Source organism: Taudactylus pleione, unplaced genomic scaffold (genome assembly GCF_031769625.1).
Source record: "Taudactylus pleione unplaced genomic scaffold, aTauple2 ptg001143l, whole genome shotgun sequence".
NCBI lineage: Eukaryota > Metazoa > Chordata > Amphibia > Anura > Myobatrachidae > Taudactylus > Taudactylus pleione.
Window position 1 is genome coordinate 65,201 of NW_028285544.1, and position 21,552 is coordinate 86,752.

Sequence of the window (21,552 nt, forward strand, 5' to 3'; positions counted from 1 at the left end):
AGTCTGACCACAGATTCTCAATTGGATTGAGATCTGGGCTTTGACTAGGCCATTCCACACATTTAAATGTTTCCCTTTAAACCACTCGACTGTTGCTTTAGCAGTATGCTTCGGGTCATTGTCCTGCTGGAAGGTGAACCTCTGTCCCAGTCTCAGATCACAGGCAGACTGAAACAGGTTTTGCTCAAGAATATCCCTGTATTTAGCACCATTGATCTTTCCCTCGACTCGAATCAGTTTCCCAGTCCCTGCTGCTGAAAAACATGTTTCACTGTGGGGATGGTGTTCTTGGGGTGATGGAATGTGTTGGGTTTGCGCCAGGCATAGCGTTTTCCTTGGTGGCCGAAAAGTTAACTTTTAGTCTCATCTGACCAGAGCACCTTCCTCCATACATTTGGGGAGTCGCCCACATGCCTTTTGGCAAACTCAAATTGTGTCGTCTTATTTATATCACTAAGTAATGGATTTTTTTCTGGCCACTCTTCCATAAAGCCCAGCTCTTTGGAGTGTACGGCTTATAGTGGTCACATGCACAGATACACCAGTGTCTGCTGTGGAACTCTGCAGCTCCTTCAGGGTTACCTTTTGATCTCTGTGCTGCCTCTCTGATTAATGCCCTCCTTGCCCGGTCTGTGATTTTTGGTGGGCGGCCCTCTCTTGGCAGGTTTGTTGTGGTACCATGTTCTTTCAATTTGATACTGATGGATTTTATGGTGCTCCAGGGGATCATCAAAGATTTGGATATTTTTTTTATAACCCAACCCAGAATTGTACTTCTCAACAACTTTGTCCCTGACTTGTTTGGAGAGCTCCTTGGTCTTCATGGTGTAATGCCTCTTGCTTAGGGGTGCAGCCTCTGGGGCCTTTCAGAAAAGGTGTGTTTATACTGACAGTTCATGTGACACTTAGATTTTACACAGGTGGACTTCATTTCACTAATTATGTGACTTCTGAAGGTAATTGGTTGCACCATAACTTTTGAGAAGCTTCATAGCAAAGGGGGTGATTACATATGCATATGCCAATTATCAGAATTTTATTTATAAAGATTATTTTTAAATATATTTTTCTCGTTTCACTTAACCAAATTAGACTATTTTGTGCAGATCCATCACATAAAATTCAGATAAAAAAAATAATAAATTACAGGTTGTAATGTAACAAAAAAGGTAAAAAGCCAAGGAGGGTGAATACTTTTGCAAGGCACTGTATGCTGGCAATGGAGCCTGAGGATTTCATGGTTTTCCTAGACATACAGGATGTGTCTCTGCATGTATCTTTTATGTGCCAAGGTTTCTGAGGTTTGCTGTTCGTCAGCAACATTACCAGTTTCAGGCTCTGTCCTTTAGTCTGTCCACAGCCCCTTGGGTGTTTACCAAGATAATGGCAGTCATGACGGCTCATCTCAGACAACGGAGTCAGGATACTGCTGTATTTGGACGACCTCCTGATATTAGCGAAGTCTCCGGAGATGTTACAACATCATCTCCAGCTGACCATTGCCTGTCTACAAGAGCACGGCTGGATAGTCAATTGGAAAAAGTCTTCTCTTTCTCTAAATCAACAGATGGTACATCTGGGGGGGCTACTGGATTCTCGGACACAAAGGATCTTTCTGCCAGGAGACAAGATTTCTGCTCTACAATTGCGGGTGCGCAAATTGCTCCGCAGTCGAAGAGTCAGTTTACTTAGCAATGCAGGTCCTGGGTTCCATGGTATCTACCTTCCACATGGTGGCATATGCCCAGTTCCATTCCAGGCCCCTGCAGCGATGGATTCTGTCTCAGTGGGACGGTCAGTATCATCTGATTATTGTCTCAGACGATCCTCATCTCGCCAGAGTTTCAGCTCTCCCTCCCATGGTGGCTCTCACCACGGACGCAAGTCTTCAAGGAATGGACGCGGTGACAGGTCATCACACCTTTCAGGGAAGATGGACAGCTCAGGAAAGTCACCTGTCCATAAACATTTTGGAGCTTTGTGCAGTGCACAGGGCACTCATTCTGGCACAGGACCTCCTTCAGGGCAGGCCTTGTCAAACAGAGTGTGTCAGTTCACCAGGCAATGCAGGTCCTGGGCTCCATGGTATCCACATTCGATATGGTGGCATATGCCCAGTTCCACTCCAAGTCCCTGAAGCAATGGATTCTGTCTCATTGGGATGGTCAGTATCAACAGATAAAGTCTCAGATGATCAGCATCTCGCCAGAGGTTCGGCTCTACCTCACTTGGTGGGTGGAGACGACTCATTTAGACAAGTGTTGTCCGTTATGGGTCCCAGATTGGGTACTCCTCACCACTGATGCAAGTCTGCGAGGATGGGGAGGGGTGAAAGGGAGTCACACCTTTCTGGGAAGGTGGACGACTCGGGAAAGTCAACTAACGATAAATATACTGCAGTGCACAAAGAGCTTAGTCTGGCACAGGACCTTCATGGAAGGCCTGTCCAGATTCAGTTCGACAACGCAACCACAGTGGCCTTCATCAACCATCAGGGAGGCACACTAAGTCCGGCAGCCATGAGGGAAGTGGCGAACATTCTGGTTTGGGCAGAACGCCATCTTCCAGCAATCTCTGCAATATTCATCCCAGGACTGCTCAACTTGGAAGCGGACTTCCTAAGTCGTCGGGACATACACGCCGGAGAATGGGCTCTCCACCCGGATGTCTTTCAGCTCCTGGTCAACTAGTGGGGACTACCGGACGTAGACTTCATCGCATCACGTCACAACCACAAGGTCCAGGACAAGACCCCTCAGCCGCCATTGTGGACGCTCTGGCGGTGAGGTTGGAATTCTGGTTGACATACCTGTATCCTCCTATCTCCCTTCTACTAAGTCCAGGCTGGACTCGACCTCGGTCTTTGCCTGGCTACCTTGAGAGTTCAGGTTTCTGCAGTTGTCAGTTTGGTTCCAGGGCAGAATCAATCCCCTGCCGGAGGTTAGAATATTTTTGCAGAGTGTTCTCCGCCTTCAACCTCAGTTTGTCCCTCCGGTGGCACCGTGGGATTTATCCTTGGTTCTCCCTTTGAGCCCTTTTGCACAGTGGACCTTAAATAGTTGACAAGGAGGACACTGTTTTTCCTCGCTATCTCCTCAGCTCGCTTAGTTTCTGATTTGGCAGTGCTTTCAGGTCGCTCCCCATTTTTGATTTTTAACCAAAATAGAGCTATCCTTCCGTACACAAGCGGGTTACCTTCCGAAGGGGGTATCCCATTTTCATATGAGTGAAGAGATTGTAGTTCTGACCTTTCAGTCTTCAGACCTTTCTGTAGGTGAAGCTTCCCTGGGTGTGGTTTGAGCCCTTCATATCTACGTGGATCGTACCAATTCCATCAGATAATCAGATGCGCTTTTTCTGTGTAATGGTTTTTAAAAGCGAGGTTGACCAGCTACCAGCTTCCTTCGCCTGCCATTTAGGCTTGTTTAAAACTGAATGCCTGGGGGCGGGGTATATATGGAGGAGGACCAGTGCATTCTCGGAGCTAAAGCTTTGACTGGTGCCTGGATCACTCCAACCACATATCCCCCCCCCCTCCCCTCCAAAGGTAGTTCAAGTTAACAAAGGTAAGTCTACCATAACTCTTATTATTGGTGAGTATAATCTGCAGTTTTTATTTAAATGAATCCTGTTATCTTTTTGGATGAAAGCACTGTCATTTCTTAAGATGCAGAGGTTTTCTCCTTAATTTCTTCTTAGGGGTCCATAGGGACACCATGGGGAATATTATGGTTGGAGACCAGGCACCAAACAGTTAAAACTTCAGCTCCCAGGATGCCTCTGGTCCACCTCCATATATACCCCGCCCCTAGCCACAGGCCTTCAGTTGTTCGTTTGGTGTGGCAGGATTAAGACACACCTTTGTAACAGGGGACTGCTCAGGTAGTCCTAAGCTTTTATTTTATGTTTTTACTTTCTATGTTTTTGGGTTGGCAGTAAGAAGCGTCTGAATTGAGACGCATGTACTGTGACTCCATCTACCTTCGCCGGGCAGCAACACCAGTAACTGGGCTGGTGATTTCAGCGGGTCGCAGCTGAGCTTGCTAGCAGCAATGCTACGACCCGGACTGCAACCGGACGCATGGAGATGTCCGGTAAGGCGATTTATCGCTTACGGGGAATTGCGCGTGACAGTCCTTGCTTCTGGTGTCAGAGACGCACCAGAAGCCCCTGCTGCCGTGAGGCCAGCCCACCCAGCTGGTTAATGCAGCTTAGGGGAGGTAGGCGCTCCCCTTTCAACTCTTTCCCAGACGCAGTCCCTATGAAGGGTTTTGCGCATCTGGGTTGTTCCGCCTACCCTCCACGTGTGTGAGACGCTCATGATCCACGCTCAGTGCGCCCTGTAGCTGTTGATCTTAGGGACTTTGGGTCAGTCTCCCAGTATACAGTCAGGTGCATTCACATTTTCATATTTTGGCCTCTATTCACCACCAAATGAAATGAACAAGATGTGCTTTAACTGCAGACTTTCAGACTTAATTTGAGGGTAATTACATCCAAATCAGGTGAATGGTGTAGGAATTACAACGGTTTCTATATGTGCCTGCCACTTTTTAAGGGGCCAAAAGTAATGGGACTATCAACTCAAAAGCTATTTCATGAACAGGTGTGGGCTATTCCCTCGTTATTTCATTATCAATTAAGCAGGTAAAACGTCTCTTAATATGAGATCCAAAGAGCTGTCGCTATCAGTGAAGCAAGCCATCAGGCTGAAAAATCAAAACAAACCCATCAGAGAGATAGCAAAAACATCATCTCAAACGACAAGGGGTCAGGATACTACCATATTTGGATGACCTGATATTCAGAGTTGTTACAATGTAATAATCAGATGACCATTGTCTGCTTATAAGAGAACGGCGGCTGGATAATACATTGGAAAAAGTCCTCTCTCTATTCAACTCAGCAGATGGTGCACTTGGGGGTGCTGCTGCACTCTCTGGGCCAAAGGAGTCTCTTACCAGAGGACAAGATTGCGGCACTACAGTCAAACAGTGTGTCAGTTCACCTGGCAATGCAGGTGCTGGGCTCCATGGTATCCACATTCGATATGGTGGCATATGCCCAGTTCCACTCCAGGTCCCTGCAGCAATGGATTCTGTCTCATTGGCATTGGCCAGTATCAGCAGATAGTCTCAGATGATCAGCATCTCGCCAGAGGTTCGGCTCTACCTCGCTTGGTGGGTGTCATTTAGACAAGTGTTGTCCGTTATGGGTCCCATATTTGGTACTCCTCACCACTGATGTAAGTCTGCGAGGATGGGGAGTGGTGAATGGGAGTCACACCTTTCTGGGAAGGTGGACGACTCGGGATAGTTACCTACCAATAAATATCTTGGAGCTTTGTGCAGTGCACAAAGAGCTTAGTCTGGTGCAGGACCTTCTTCATGGTAGGCCTGTCCAGATTCAGTCCAACAATGCGACCACAATGGCCAACATCAATCATCAGGGAGGCACACGAAGCCTGGCAGCCATGAGGGAAGTGGCGAACATTCTGCTGGGAAGCGGACTTCCTAAGTCGTCAGGACTTACGCCGGGGAATGGGCTCTTCATCCGGACTTCTTTCAACTCCTGGTGGACAAGTGGGGGCTACCAGACGTAGACCTCATGGCGTCACGCCACAACCACAAGGTCCCCAGGTACAACTCCAGAACGAGGGACCCCTCTGCAGCCTTCGTGGATGCTCTGGAGGTGAGGTGGAACTTCAGGTTGGCATACTGTACCTGTTCCATCCGATATCCCGCCTCCCAAGAGTAGTCAGACATTCCAAGCAGGAAGGCGGCAGGTTAATACTAATAGCTCCTGCCTGACCGAGACTTTGGTTCACCGATCTGACATGTCTTTCCATAGACAGGCCACTGTCTCTACCACCGGATTTGTCATTGGTTCTCAGGGCGCTGCAAGCTCCCGTCTTTGAACCCTTGGATAAGGTGGACTTAAGATTGTTGACAGCAAAGACACTTTTTCTCCTCAGCTCGTAGAGTTTGACTTTTCAGCACTGTCATGTCGCTATCAATATTTGATTTTTCATCAAAATAGAACTGTCCTCGTACTAAGGTGGGTTACCTTCCGAAGGTAGTATCCCGTTTCCATATAAATGAGGAAATTATAGTCCCGGCTTTTCAGTCTTCAAACCTGTCTACAGATGAAGCTTCCCTGGATGTGGTTCGTGCCTTACGTATCTACGTGGATCGTACCAGCTCCATCAGGAAATCGGATTCACTCTTTGTGTTTTATATGGGTTTCACAAATTTAGGTGACCAGCTAACAAACAGACTCTGGCTGCGTACAACTATTGCTCAAGTCTATATATAGGCTGATATCCCTGTTCCTAACAAGGTGACAGCACATTCAACTCCGGACTATCGGACCGTCGTGGGCGGTTAGACAGCTGTGCACGGCAGCCACTTGGTCTTCCATCCATTCTTATATCAAATTCTATGCATTTGATACTTTTGCCTTCCAGGATGCTTCCTTTGGGCGGCGGATTCTCCTGTCTGCTCAGGAGCCTCCCCACCCTTAAGGGAACTGCTTAAGGACGTCCCCAATGTAGAGTCTGTGGGCCCTATGGACCCTGAAGAAGAAAATCAGAGTTATGGTATAACATACCTTACAACTAATTTTATTCGAGGTCCATAGGGTCCACAGAGCACCCACCCTGACTCACCTGGCCTCAGTTGGGATCTGTTCTTTGCTTTTTTTCTATCACTGATTCCCTCTTCGTATTTTTAGAGTGTTTCTTGGGTACATTGTACTTCCTTCTCCACTTTCCGTCTTTTGCCATTAAGCTTGTTTACAAACTGAATGCTTGTGGATGGAGGTGGAGTATATAGGGAGGAGGACCAGTGCATGCTGGGAGCTTTAAAGCTGTAGCTGTTTGGTGCAATGGATTTCTCCAACTACATACCCCAAGGTAGATTGTTTGGACCCTATGAACCTCAAAGAAAAAGTTATCTAAGCTATGTTATACAATACCTGATTTTATCAGTCTGCTCAACCTATGGATTCAGATACATCATCAGAGGAATCTGTGGAGAAGGAACATCCATCCACAGTGGATGTGGTTAAATCAATCCTAGATATTCAGGATGATGAACCAGCTCGTAGTAAGAAGGCTCCAGTGTTTAATCACCACCGGAAGGTAGTCAAAACGGAGTTTTTTGTATCTGAACAGATCACTGAGCTTATGGATGAGGCATGGGTTAACCCTGACAACATTTTTATGTGAATAAGAGAATAACAGTGTTGTATCCTTTCCCGGCTTCTGTATGTTTTAAGCGGGAGGTACCTCCTACTATGAATGCTCATGTGACTCGTTTAATTAGAAATGCTACATTTCCTATTCCGTCAGCATCTCCCCTGAAGGATTCCACGGATAAAAAGATTGAAGCATGTCTTAAAACAATATTTTCATCATCTGGAACTGTTACTCGTCCAGCTATGGCTGGAGCCTGGGCAGCTATAGCTGTTGAAGAATGGATGGGGAGCATTTTAAAATTCTCTACCAAATGCTACCAGAGAACAGATGATGTATATCTCCCATATATGGGAAGCGGCTCCCTATCTGTTTCAATGGTGGCGCAGGACCCTTTGGTTAAGATCCTGGAAAGCTGATACAGGATCAAAGAAGGCACTGGCAGTTTTTCCTTTCTATGGAAAAGTACTTTTTGGAACAGCGTTTGATCAAATAACTACTCTGGCAGCTTCAAAGTCAGCAGGTCTGCCATCTACGGCGACTATAAAGTCTAGGCAGGTCTCTTTTCGGTCCTTCTGTTCTCAGGGACGAGCAAGGGAACAGCCTTCCTCTAGGACGTCTAGATTTTGCAGAATATCAAGGTGACAAACTAAGAGGTCTGGCCCGGCAAGACATCCAGCTTCTAAGACTGACGACAAACCCTCTGGCTGATGGGGCGGGTCTCCTCCTGGGGAATCCCCGGGTGTGAGGGCTGACTTCTTCAGTTTGCGGATTGTTGGCGTCAAACAACAACATATGCCTGGATCAGAGAAGTCTCTCATGGGTATGCCCTCCCTTTCAGGAGGCATCCTCCCCAGAAGTTTTTTTGCACAGATCCTCCAGCTGATGCAGTCAAGGCTTTGGCCCTTCAAGAAGCTATTCACTCCATGCTGCAGGCAGGGGTAATCCATTGCCTTTGTCGCAACAGGGAAGGGGTTATTATTCCAATCTATTTCTGGTTCAGAAACCATATGGAGCTTCTCGCCCTATACTAAATCAAAAAACTCTCAACAGGTTTATCCATGTACCCAAGTTTTGTATGGAAACTCTCCAATCAATTATTTTGACAATGGAGCTTGGGGATTACATGGCGGCCTATCTCAACCGTCAGGGAGTCAGAATTCTGCCATATCTGGACGACCTTCTGATATTGACACAGACTCCAGTTGTTTTACAAAACCATCTTCAACTGACCATAGCCTGCTTACATAAGCACGGCTGGATCATCAATTGGAAGAAATCCTCACTTTCTCCAACACAGCAGATGGTACATCTGGGAGCTCTTCTGGATTCTCTGGCACATACTGTGTTTCTGCCAGAGGAGAAGATTGTGGCCCTATCGTTGCGAATACGCAAGCGGAAGGTATCCATTCTGTTAGCAATGCAGGTCCTGGGATCAGTGGTATCCACCTTCGCTCAGTTCCATTCCAGGCCTCTGCAAAAATGTATTCTCTCCAAGTGGAACGGACAGTATCATCTAATAAGGTCCCAGAGGATCCTCCTTACCCCAGAGGTTTGTCACTCCCTCCTGTGGTGGCTGAGAAAGGATCATCTGAAAAAAGGGCGCCCATTCTGGATTCCAAATTGGATGCTTCTCACCACAGATGCCAGTCTTCGCGGATGGGGAGCAGTGACAGGTCATTGCACCTTTCAGGAAAGATGGACAAATCAGGAAAGTCATCTGCCATTAAACATTCTGGAACTGCAAGCAGTATACAAAGCACTTGCCAGGGCGCAAGACCTGCTCCAGGGCAAGCCAGTCTGACAATGCGACAACAGTGGCCTACCTCAATCATCGGGGAGGCACAAGAAGTTACGCAGCCATGAAATAAGTGACAAGGGTTCTGATGGGCAGAACCGTCTTCTTTCGGCCATCTCTGCAATATTCATACAGGGAGTACTCAATTGGGAAGCAGACTTCCTGAGTCGCCAGGACATGTACGCCGGAGAGTGGTCTCTCCATCCGAGAGTGTTTCAGCTCCTGGTAAACAAATGGTGTTTACCAGAGATGGATCTCATGGCGTCACGTCACAACCACAAAATCCCCAGGTACGGGTCCAGGTCCAGAGACCCATCAGCAGCCTTTCATGGACGCATTGGCAGTAAGATGGGACTTCAAGCTGACGTATCGCTTGCCTCCGAGCTGACTCCTCCAAAGAGTTCTCAGGAAATCCAAGCAGGAAGGTGGAACAGTAATACTGGTGACTCCGGCTTGGCCCAGACATCATTGGTTCACGGACATACAGAATCTGTCAATAGACAGAACGTATCCTGTTCCTCTATGGCAGGATCTGTTAACGCAGGACCCCTGCCGGCATCCGGACTTACCTCTTCTGGCGTGGCTCTTGAGTCTTCCATCCTAAGAGCAAAAGTTTTTTAAAATTCTGTAATTGGAGGCCTGCCTCTGCCTGCATCTATTAGTTTGGCACTCTTTTGGTCAATGTGTTCCCACAGGAAGTATGATCCTAAGGTATTTCGGATTTCCAGGATGCTAGCTTTTCTGCAGGCAGGTTTAGACCGTGGTCTCCGCCTGGCTACTTTGAAAGTGCAGGTTTCTGCACTGTCAGGCTGGTTCCAGATTGCCTCCATTACCAGATGTTAGAATTTTTCTGCGAGTTCAACCTCCTTTTGTTCCACCGTAGGATTTGTCTTTGGATCTTAAGGGGCTACAAGCTCACCCATTTGAACCTCTAAATTCTGTAGATTTGAAGTTTGACAGCGAAGATTCTTTTTCTTCTCACTATCTCTTGTGCTAGCAGAGTCTTGTCACTCCCCTTTTTTTATTTTTCACCAGGATAAAGCTGTTCTTCGTACAAGGGAGGTTTACTTTCCTAAGGTGGTTTCCCGTTTTCATGTGAATGAAGACATTGTATTTCCAGCTTTTCAGGCTCCAGATCTTTCTGTAAGTGAAGCCTCCCTGGATGTAGTTTGTGCTCTCCATATCTATGGGGAGTGCACAAACTCTGTTAGAACATCAGATGCTCTTTTTGTATTATAAGGTTTTCACAAACGAGGTTGGCCAGCTAACAAGCAGATCCTAACTCGATGGTTACGGTCTGTAGGGCCATCGTGGGCATTAAGTCGTGGTGCCTCTGCTGAACAATTGTGCAAGGCAGCCACGTGGTATTCTGTCCATACTTTTATTAGGTTCTATGCCTTTGATACTTTTGCCTCTCAGGATGCTTCCTTTGGGCGATGAGTTCTCCTTTCTGTTCAGTTGTGTCCCCCACCCTAGGGTAACTGCTTTGGGACATCCCCATGGTATCCCTGTGAATCCCAATGGACCCTGAAGAAGAAAATCAGAGTTATGGTAGACTTGCCTAGATAACTCGTTGTCTTCGAGATCCAAAGGGTCCACATCCTCCAGCTGATGCTGTCAAGTCTTTGGCCCTTCAGGAAGCCATTCACTCCATGCTGCAGGAAGGGGTAATCCGGTTCCTGACTTACCTGACGCAATGGGTAATTTTTCCTTTCGGTCACAGATTCCCTCATCTTGTGTAAGAGTGTTTCTGGTGTACAATTGCTCTTCCTTCTCCTGCCTTGAGGCTTGTTAACTAAACTGAAGTCCTGTGGCTAGGGACGGGGTATATATGGAGAAGCATCCGAGGCATCCTGGGAGCTGAAGCTTTAACTGTTTGGTGGCTGATCTCCAACCAGCATAATCCCCATGGTATCCGCGTGGACCCTTTGGGCCTCAAAGAAAAGGAGTTATCTAGATAGGTCTACCATAACTGATTTTTTTTTTATCTGAGCAGTGCAGCTTATGGCCTTACAGTGGAAGAGGTACAGATACTGTGCCTGGCAAACATTGCTTATCTCAGTTAGCAGGGAGAGGCTACTAGTCACCAAGGAAAAGAAAAGAGCAGTCTATTAAAAAAAAAATAACAAAGCCCACAGAAAATATTGGAAGATGAACAAATTGGGTGGGAGGTAGTGAGATCAAATGTACCTTCTGTGGACATTTTTTTTTCCTTTTAATTATTAAACTATGTACTGTTTATTGCCATATAACACCTCTAATTGTAAATGGTTAAGGAGAGGACCTTGTTTGGACTTGTGTGATTGCAAATCTATCCATTTGTGTTGCCATTTCTAGACTCATTGAATGTGTAATTGGGCAGTACCACTGAAAGCCGAAATGCCATATTTTGTGTCTGCAACTGTGCAGGGCTTAATTCTTATGCATATGTTATTGTATTATATATCTTGGAATTGGTTGCGTTTTAAGCTAAAAAGAATAGTATTCTTAGTGTACAGTAATTCCAGTGCGAGTATGTCTTATGCTTAGTATGATTATCAATCTTTTGAAAGGAACACAGTGATCTATTGCATTATTGCACGGTCATGAAAATTACAGGTACTCTTTATTTCACTTTTATAGTTCTTTAGAAATTATACTTGCGTTACCTATATTTAATAGTATTGTGCAGCCATTCTTACTTTCTGAACATTTTATGGTGGATGCTCATTGTTGCAGTGAATAACTCTCCTTATCATACCTTGTTTAATTTTAATAGTGTTAACTTTGCATAACGGTTTTCAAAGTTAATCGGTTAGACTTGCAACTGTTCATTCTGTGATTTATTTTTTGAGGCTGTTATTTTTTGTGTAGCTTACTACTACAGCTAGAAATGAAATTGTACTTTTACCTAAAGCTGGTCCTTGTTTAGAAATCATTTTTCTATTTCAGCCCTCCAGCATGCAGGCAAACACATGGAAGATTGCATTGTTGCCTCCTACACAGCTTTGCTATTGGGTTGTCTCTGCCAGGAGAGTCCAGTAAGTGCGCTTTTAAATACATTTTTGTACGTTCTAAAAAAAATAAAAAAATAAAAATATGCTCTTCATATCTTTATTTTTACATTTTAAACCTGATTTATATTCAGCTTTTGAGCTTCTGGGTGCAATCTGAGTTACTATTGGTAAGGCTTGTAAGGGTGTAAGCTTTCTAGATCTAAAATGTAAACTGAACCTTTTATTTTCATTTTAAATAAAAAAAAAAAAAAAACATCCTAATGTTATCTGGACAGAAATCCTAACTGCTGAAGCTGTTATGCATATGACTTTCAAATTATTGTTTTAATTTTTAGATCAACGTGACTACTGTGCGAAGTCATTTACCTAATGGAGATTTCTCAATAATGACTGAAATGCTTAAAAAGTTTCTAAGTTTCATGAATCTTACGGTAAGTAACAGACGTTCTTCTTCATATTTTTATTTAGATGTGAAGCTTATAGATGTGAAAAGCACTGTGCATGCTGATTTTCTTGCATAAACAGCCTGTATACCAATCCCTACAGCTGTACATCTTTATTATAGGACTGTTGGAAGCGTTGAATTATTTCTCATAAACAGTATTCGTTAGACTACGGCAAAAAAAATCAAATCCATTAGAACAAACAATAAATTCTTGACCTAGTTTACCGATTGATTCAGTAGCTCATTTACAAGGAGTAATTATTGACTGTAGCTGGTTGTTCCTGCCCTGACTGGCAGCAGCATAATAACAATCACAACATTATAATCATCCATAATCTGAAGACTCAAGGGAGTAACATGTTAAAATGTTTATTCATACATTTACTAAAATAAATGTGTTGTAAAAATCTTGATAGTCGCTGATTACAATAAAGCAGTAGAACTCTTAGTAAGTGTATAAATAAGCATTTTAACATGTTATTACCTTGGGTCTTCTGTGAAAGCAAGAGTATGTTCTTTGTTCCAATATGTGATTTTAAATTCTGCATCAAAGTGATCATGACAACATTTTCTACACTCTTAATTTAATTTAGTCAGCCATCAAAGAAAATTCCATATGAACGGATGTGGATTGATAGTTCTACAGTAAAAAGGTAGACCATGTCTAGATGGACAATAGATGTTAGAAAGTCAATAGGTCGACAGGGACAAAAGGTTGACGCACTAAAGGTCGACATGTAAGAATGTCGGCAGGTACAAATGGTTGACAGGGTCAAAAGGTTCACACTTAAATGGTCGCAGTGGCGGAACTCCCGGAGACAATGGAGTCATTTGCTGCCGGGCGTCTGCCCTGAAGGGGGCACATGGCTCCATTGTCTTCGGGAGCTGCATGGAGAAGGAGCGCCGCTGATCGGCGCTCCACCTCCATTGGCGTAACTACGGAGTGTGCAAGGGGTGCGGTCGCACTCCCTGCACCCTCCATTTGCCGGGCACCCGCTGAGTGTGTTACCAGCGGGTGCCCGGCTCCTATTCGAACCCCCGGCGGCAGCCGGAGGACGGAGCTCCCTCCGTCTTCCGAGTCCCGCAGTGTACTATGGGAGTGACGTCATAACGTCACTCCTATAGTGCCGGGGACGGAGCTCTGGAGTGAGCACCGTCTTCCGGGTCCCGCAGTGCACTATGGGAGTGACGTAATGACGTCACTTCCATAGTGCCGAGGAGCGGACGCCGGGGATGGACGGCAGCAGCACCGGAGCGGGGATAAAGGTAAGTGTTTTTTTTTTTTGGTGTGTGCGGTGGGGGCCATCACTACTGGGGGCAACTACAGGGGGCTCACTACTGGGGGCAACTACAGGGGCCTCACTACTGGGGGCAACTACAGGGGCCTCACTACTGGGGGCAACTACAGGGGCCTCACTGCTGGGGGCAACTACAGGGGCCTCACTGCTGGGGGCAACTACAGGGGCCTCACTGCTGGGGGCAACTACAGGGGCCTCACTGCTGGGGGCAACTACAGGGGCCTCACTGCTGGGGGCAACTACAGGGGCCTCACTGCTGGGGGCAACTACAGGGGCCTCACTGCTGGGGGCAACTACAGGGGCCTCACTGCTGGGGGCAACTACAGGGGCCTCACTGCTGGGGGCAACTACAGGGGCCTCACTGCTGGGGGCAACTACAGGGGCCTCACTGCTGGGGGCAACTACAGGGGCCTCACTGCTGGGGGCAACTACAGGGGCCTCACTGCTGGGGGCAACTACAGGGGCCTCACTGCTGGGGGCAACTACAGGGGCCTCACTGCTGGGGGCAACTACAGGGGCCTCACTGCTGGGGGCAACTACAGGGGCCTCACTGCTGGGGGCAACTACTGGAGGTACTGCATAGAGGGACCATTACTGGGGAGCAGTACATAGGCGGGCACTGCATAGGGGACCACTACTGGGGGCATTATATAAAAGGAACTGCATAAGGGGGGCGGCGGCAGCTGGGGCTGGCATAGGTGCTGGGGGGTGGTACATTTTAGTTTGGGGTGGGCACCAACATTTATCTTGCCTCCGGGCACCTGGGATGAAGTTACGCCACTGAATGGTCAACATGAATTTTTTTTTTCTAACCCTAATCTTCACCCTAACCCTCTCTCCTGGTGCCTAACCCTAACTGTCAGGGTAGGTGCCTGACCCTAACCGTCCCTTCTAGTGCCTAATCCTCCAGTAGGTGCCTAACCCTCCCTCCTGGTGCATAACCCCAACTGTTGGGGTAAGTGCCTAACCCTCTGGTAAGTGCCTTAACCTAACCCTAAAAAAACAAAAATTTGTGTCGACCATTTGTACCTGTCGACCTTTTTACACGTCGACATTTAGCGTGTTGACCTTTTGTCCCTGTCGACCTACTAACTGTCTAACATCTGGTGTCTATCTAGACATTGTCTAAATTTTTACTGTAGATCTTTAGACCGGATCCCATATGAACTATGAAACAAAAAAAGCCTGGTTACAGCATATTTGAAAGCAAGGCCTATGTACATGTTCCAAAAAAAAGTATATGAAGTGTAAAGGGATTCTATTAGGCCACAGTGAAAGCCAAAAAAAGATACAGAATTATGCATCATAAAACAACAATTAGCAGAAGCGTAGGAATTGTCAAAGGCGTGGCCACTGAAATTTCACATATGAGCAACATGCTCATATGTCTTTTGTTTGGGCAAGAGGCATAGACGACAGGAAACTAGAACCTGAGAGATGGCATTGATGTGTGTTGCTACAATGTAAGAAGCAAGTAAAGATATTTCCATAATAAACAGTCTTTGGCCGCAATTCAATTCAATGTGATGTTGAATATATTCGGGAGGGAGCTCCCGAATATATTCAACGCAAGATTCGTCATTTCCTTTCGCACTCTCCAGGGAATGCGAGGAGAAATCCGACAAAAGTTCCGGCCATGCAGCCGTTTTCCGGTTTAACTCTGCCCTAGCAGCCATGCAGCCGGCACTTTAGTCGGAGAATGCCGGTTCTTGCGATTAAACACACAGGTTGTCACAAGAACCGGCATTCTCCGACTTAACAGCACGCTCAATTGAATAGTTCCGGCGTGGGAGTTCCCTCCCGGAGCTATTCAAGTTACATTGAATTGAATCTCGGCCTTTGACTACACCATGCCTGCACAGTATCCTGGATTACTGTGTGATTACATCTTAATACCTAGCATACCGTGTGCGTGATACTCTCTCCCATCACTGATGGTGTGAGATCTGCGCAAGTGCAGATACCTCACTCTGCATGTGCGCACATGTCACTAGTGCATATTAAATGGATAAGCTTGATTTTCATAAAATCTGGGGGTTAGCTCACAAAACAGCTGCCTCTCCTGTGTTTTAGGTGACAAATGCACTTCTAAGAATAAACCTTTTATAAACGAAACTAAAATTATGCCAAGCATTTTAAACTTAAAAAAATAAATAAACATACGGATTAGGTTTAGAATAAAAAAATTCTGACTGTCGGGATACTGCGGTCGGTTTTCTGACCTTCTGCAACCCGGCCACCAGGAGCCCGTACCCAACCCGCCAAAAGATGTATTTAGCAAGTTATGATAGTATTTAAAAATGTTAGTCCTTTGTAGTAGCACTTTAACAGTTTATATTTTTTAATATTCAGAATTGGTTCTCGGTTTACTTATACCCAAGTATTGACTGACATTATTGTAGCTTAATAGGGAACCAATATTAAGCTGATGCATGTTGCACATTATTGTGGTAAAGCTAACGTTTAGTTTGATAAATATGCCAAATGTATGTATTATTAGTACAGGATGATTCTCCCATATCCAAAATGCTTGGGACCAGTGGTATATTGGAATATTCTGTATTTTGGAATAATTTCTTATCAATGGGAATGGGACCCAAATCTAAACACAGAATGCATTTGTTTCATATACACCTTATACACAGAGCCTGAAGGTAATTTTATACAATATTTTAAATTATCTTGTGCCTTAAACAGTGTGTTTTATACTGAACCATCAGAAAGTAAAGGTTTCACTATTAGTCATGCTAAAAAAAAAAATCTGTATTTCTGATAATTTGGATATGGGAGACTCAACCTGTATCTGAAAACTGTATTTTGGACTTGTTTGTATTATTGCAATGCACTAATGCAAGCCTTTTGGGTATGGGTTTCCTTGTAATGTGCAGTATTCTGTTTGTTTTTAATAGTGTGCAGTAGGAACAACAGGGCAGAAGTCAATCTCCAGAGTCATTGAATATTTGGAACACTGCTAGGTTTCTATTGACAGCAGACCCTCATTAATGCTGGATATTCTCCATCTGCAAAAGGAACAAGTCATGTAAGAGAGTCCCTGAAGATGCACTGATTACATTTGTTTGTGCTACTTACAATAAAAAGGCAAACAGGATTCCGGTTCTGCTGTCTGCGCATGAGTTTGCCACACCAACCAGGTTACAGCCGAACATAATGGCGGCTTTTAAACTTAAGATCCAGAGGAATAAGATACCCGACTGTTATAAACTTTTGCAGTATTTGAGTTCTTTTGTGTTTAAATAGAATTCATTGGGGCTTAAATATCCTATTTCCTCTGGGTAAGTTTTATCGTGGCCAGTCAAAGGAGAGAAATGTAAAATCGCAAAGAAATTGCTGCTGATCGTGCAACTGCTGTTTTACTTTTGAAGTACTGCGTTCTCTGCCAGCCAGGTACAAAGACAGCTCAACTGGTGTGAATTCAAACAAAGCTCGATCTGTTTATTTCTGGACAAGAGGCTGCTTTTGTGTGTGGGGTTTTTTTTCTCCTTTTTTTTCTGCTTTGTAATAGGCTTTTCAATGCTTCCAGAACTTTAGGACTTATATAAAACTTTTTAGAATATTGTCAATAGATTTTGTCCCCTGGCTATTTTGCTTACTTTTTATACTAGATGCTTCCAATACTCATAACATGTTGTTCCAGAAATGTATTTTCTATACATGACCCTCCCCTCTTCTTTTTTTTTTTCAATTCTTTCTTAATTTAAAACTTGTGGATATTGTTGACTCAATTATGTTGTGATATTTGTAAAGCTTTGCAGCGCTAAATTACAATGGGTAAGGCCGGTAAACCCTGGCTTTCCAGTGTGCCAGAGCGCAAGTTTGGAAGTGCTTCAGTTGTACATTATGTACTCAATTAGTAAATAGGGATCTATTTTTATATTTCAAGTGGTCCATCTCAGGTGTCATCTTGGGCTAATATATATATATATATATGAGGAGGCATGTGCCCTTATTTGACTTTCAGGGAGTTTTTTTCCTTGATCATCCTTCTGCCACAGTAATTTGTAATGCCTTGTGTGGCAAGGAACATGCCTTCAGAAGTGCAATGCAAGGGTCTGTGTTATTTTTAGTTTCACAAAACCTTTGCACAGGTTTGCAGCACCTTGCAATTACATGTTTTAAGCCTTTTTGTCAACATAAGAGAACAGCGGGCACTCTTCACAAGAATGTTGATTGATGAAAGGGTCTTGGATATATTTATGCCACCAATCGATATAGGTCCCTCCAGCGTTGCCGTATTTGGCAAGTGATCCCCGTGTTAAGCTACTTAATGATTTTAAAAGATTTTTTTTGAAAAGCAATTGAACATTTAGAGATGAACTTCTGGCTTGGAGATATGTCCTGACAACACAGACCTATATATATATATACGAATTGATATTTCATTGCATTAGTCGGGCTATTTTCTCTACCAGGCTGTATACGATACACACCATAACAGAATGTGACTGTGTAGAACAAGGAACAGTTATTTAAGCCATATAGTTGAACAGCCAACTGCATCTGACTGTCTAAAAACTTAAAGGAAGATGGAAGCTTTGATTTTCTGTTAAAAATAAAATAAAAAAAAATAGTTGAGGTTCTTAGCAATATTTATGTGAAAATGTTAATAAAATATATTCAGTTTTAAGGATTATACTAATCTTGCACTCTTACCCACGATTGTGATCTTTACAATCTTTACAATTTTGGCTATTAGAGGAGGGGGGGGTATATGAACGTCGTGTATTTTCCCATTGCTTGGGGAAGATGAGAAGACAAAGCTAACTTTCCAAAGAGTGGCTTTATCTATGGTTCATTTTTATTTTTCATTTTACACAGATCATTTCTTGGTTTACGCGTCAATTGGCACCATTTTACTTTGCAAGTTGAACTTTTGATTTACCTGTTGCATTGGTTAGGATTTCACGCAAAGTAATCTCTCTACTAGAAGTGATAGTAATTTGAGTCCAATAACTAATTGAAAGATTGGCTTGCACGACTTTTGATAAACACTATTACTTGTTGTCAAAGATGATAACAAAAAAAAATGTAAACAAGAACCCTAATTGAAAGCTGAGCTGATCTGCTTTACTGATTACCGTCAGAGCAAGTAGCTTTCAGCGGGAATCCCAAAGGTGTAATATGCAGTTATACTTTGTTTGCATACAGTTTTTCATTGAGAGTAGGCTCGTGGATTATCCAGAAATGCTCCTCCTTAGGACAAAATATTAAAATAAAATATATGTTTTATGAGCAAATATCTTTTGTACTATTGTAAATTTAATTGTTTTTCTCTTGGCAAATAAATTAGATAACCCATATCCCAGTATTTTATTAAGGTTTTCCACAAGTTGTGCCATCTTATTAAAAGTTAAATATTTGGGTGAATTTTCTGTGCAAAATAAGAGGAGAATAATAATAGATAGTCCTTTTGTAGTGTACTGAATATATAGTGATGCTCAACCCATACAATTATACAGCATTTAGGAATTTGTCTCAAGTATTACTCCCATCGCCTTACAGCAATCAAACACAGCATTTCTGTCTTGGTGATTTATCAGGTTAGATTTCTGATATACTGTAGTAACAAAGATAAATTCTAGCAAAGATGATGATGGACTTGAACTAGATGTTGTCATTGAAGTTGCATTAAATCCATAAAGTGTTTCTTTAAAGCAGTGGTTCTCAAACTCGGTCCTCAGGACCCCACACAGGTCATGTTTTCAAGGTCACCCAGCAGGTGCACAGGTGTAATCATTACTCACTGACACATTTTAAAAGGTCCACAGGTGGAGCTAATTATTTCACTTGATTCAGTGTGTAGACATGGAAAACATGCACCGTTTGGGGTCCTGACGACCGAGTTTGAGAACCTGTGCTTTAAAGGATAGACATTCTGGAGTCTGGATCAGAATAATGTACAGAACAGTTTTTTTTATTTAATTACCATATTATTATAGATGTTGGCAATTGGTTGTAAACTGATTTTATAGCAGTTATTTGGGAAGTATGATTGCTAAACATCACTGGTACCCTGGAGTCTGTATTTTATCCAAGATAGGTTTGTGTTGGCTTATGTGAAAGCAATTAATATCCCCAGTATTGGCAACACATAATACTATTTTTTCTTATGTGATCTCTGTGCTTGGCTGTGCTGCTATGGACCCAAACCGCACCTTTTCTGGGATTATATATACCACACAAGGTTTTGTGCACAAAGATACCTAATCTAGTATATATGCAAAACACACTGAATAGAATGCATTCAGGTTTTTTGTTTTTTCTTTTTTGAGGGTAACTTATCGTATGGATGTTAAATTGTCTAAACTTTCAGCAAAGCTCTTAATATATGGAGGTCGAACTGTTCTGGAACTGCATTTGCCAATAAATGGCAAACATGTTGGTGGGGTGGGTTAGTATGATCCTGAACATACCCAAACATCTCACATAAATAAGCAAATAAACAATATGTACAATTCCAGCTTTTTTATTTATATATATATTTTCTTATTGTCAGTTTACAAAGGAGATATAAGGGCGATATAGTATCACATTGGTTTTACAGGCAAGTTGTGTTACACTGCAGACCAAGGGGTATATTTACTAAAGTGCGGGTTTTTAGAAGTAGAGATGTTGCCCTTAGCAACCATTTTGATTCTAGCTTTTATCTTCTAGAAGGTGCTAGATAAATAAGTAAAATCTGATTGGTTGCTATGGGCAACAACTCCATTCCTACAAATCTGCACTTTGGTATATTTACTAATCTACATATTTTGCATTAACTTGAGTAACTTAGGTGAACATGCCCAAATTACAGAAAAAGCAACCTTTTTTTTCACTTTTAAATTTTATATAACTTCTAGTTCTTGACCACATTGTAAAAAACACGCAATAAACATAATAAGAGATGTCAACAAACTGAATCACCATAAAACAGAACGTTTGTAGGTATAGGCTTATACTGCAAATCATTTCTATTGCATAAGCGATGTTTTTTTGTTTCGGTTTTTTTAACCTAAAAGAGAACATCACATTTTATATTCAAGAGGTAATATAGGAGTCACTGCAAGTAAACTGACACTCAACATGGCTTCCACACTGCCAGTGCATTAGATGTTAAATGGGAAAGTATCCGGAGGCATTGAAAAAATTAAAAACTGCATAGTAGAGTGATATCCGTTGAATATTTTACCTTTAAAGGCCAGATGATGAATGCAATAAGTGATTGCTGTAAATAGCGTAATGTTTCAGTACTTAATGATAAATGTACTGGCTATTTTTTCTCCTGTTTTCTCACTTTCTGATCTCTGAAAAATGATTCTGTGCAACTACAGAGGACAACTGTGTCTGTTCCAGCATATTTTCAGCTCACCTTCTGTATTCTCCAACATGCGCTCCTTCCTGAATGAGCTCTTAATGAAAACATGATATACCATACAAAGAGGAAAATTGGTAATATTTTAAGAATTACGCTATAAAAAGATTCAAGTTTCTGGGTAGTATCTTATTTCTTTTTAGGACCCTCATTCTTCCATTCTGAAGCTGTAAAAAGACCATTGGGCTTATGTACTAGGGCAGTGTTGGCTAACCTTGACACTCCAGCTGTTATGGAACTACATAACCCAGCATGCACTGCTACAGTTTTGCTATTAGGGCATGCTAAAACTGTGGCAGGGCATGCTGGGATATATAGTTCCACAACAGCTGGAGTGTCAAGGTTAGCCAACACTGTACTTAGGGCGTGACTTGCCTACGCTGCTGGAGCTCCTGCGAGTATTTCCGTATTTTTAAAGCAGCAATCATTTTAAAGGCAATACCAAGCT

The 21,552-nt window shown here is 43.4% G+C and overlaps 1 protein-coding gene across 1 annotated transcript in view; it reads left to right on the plus strand.

Annotated features, from left to right (window-relative positions):
• LOC148453483 (wings apart-like protein homolog) overlaps nucleotides 1-21,335 on the plus strand; it is a 62,117-nt gene extending 40,782 nt beyond the window's left edge. Inside the window, exons 14-16 of the mRNA XM_088462066.1 lie at nucleotides 11,925-12,013; nucleotides 12,325-12,420; nucleotides 16,642-21,335. Coding sequence (XP_088318192.1) covers nucleotides 11,925-12,013; nucleotides 12,325-12,420; nucleotides 16,642-16,707 — 251 coding nt within the window. The 3' untranslated portion in view covers nucleotides 16,708-21,335. The remainder of the gene's footprint in view (nucleotides 1-11,924; nucleotides 12,014-12,324; nucleotides 12,421-16,641) is intronic.
• The last annotated feature ends 217 nt before the right edge of the window (nucleotides 21,336-21,552 follow it).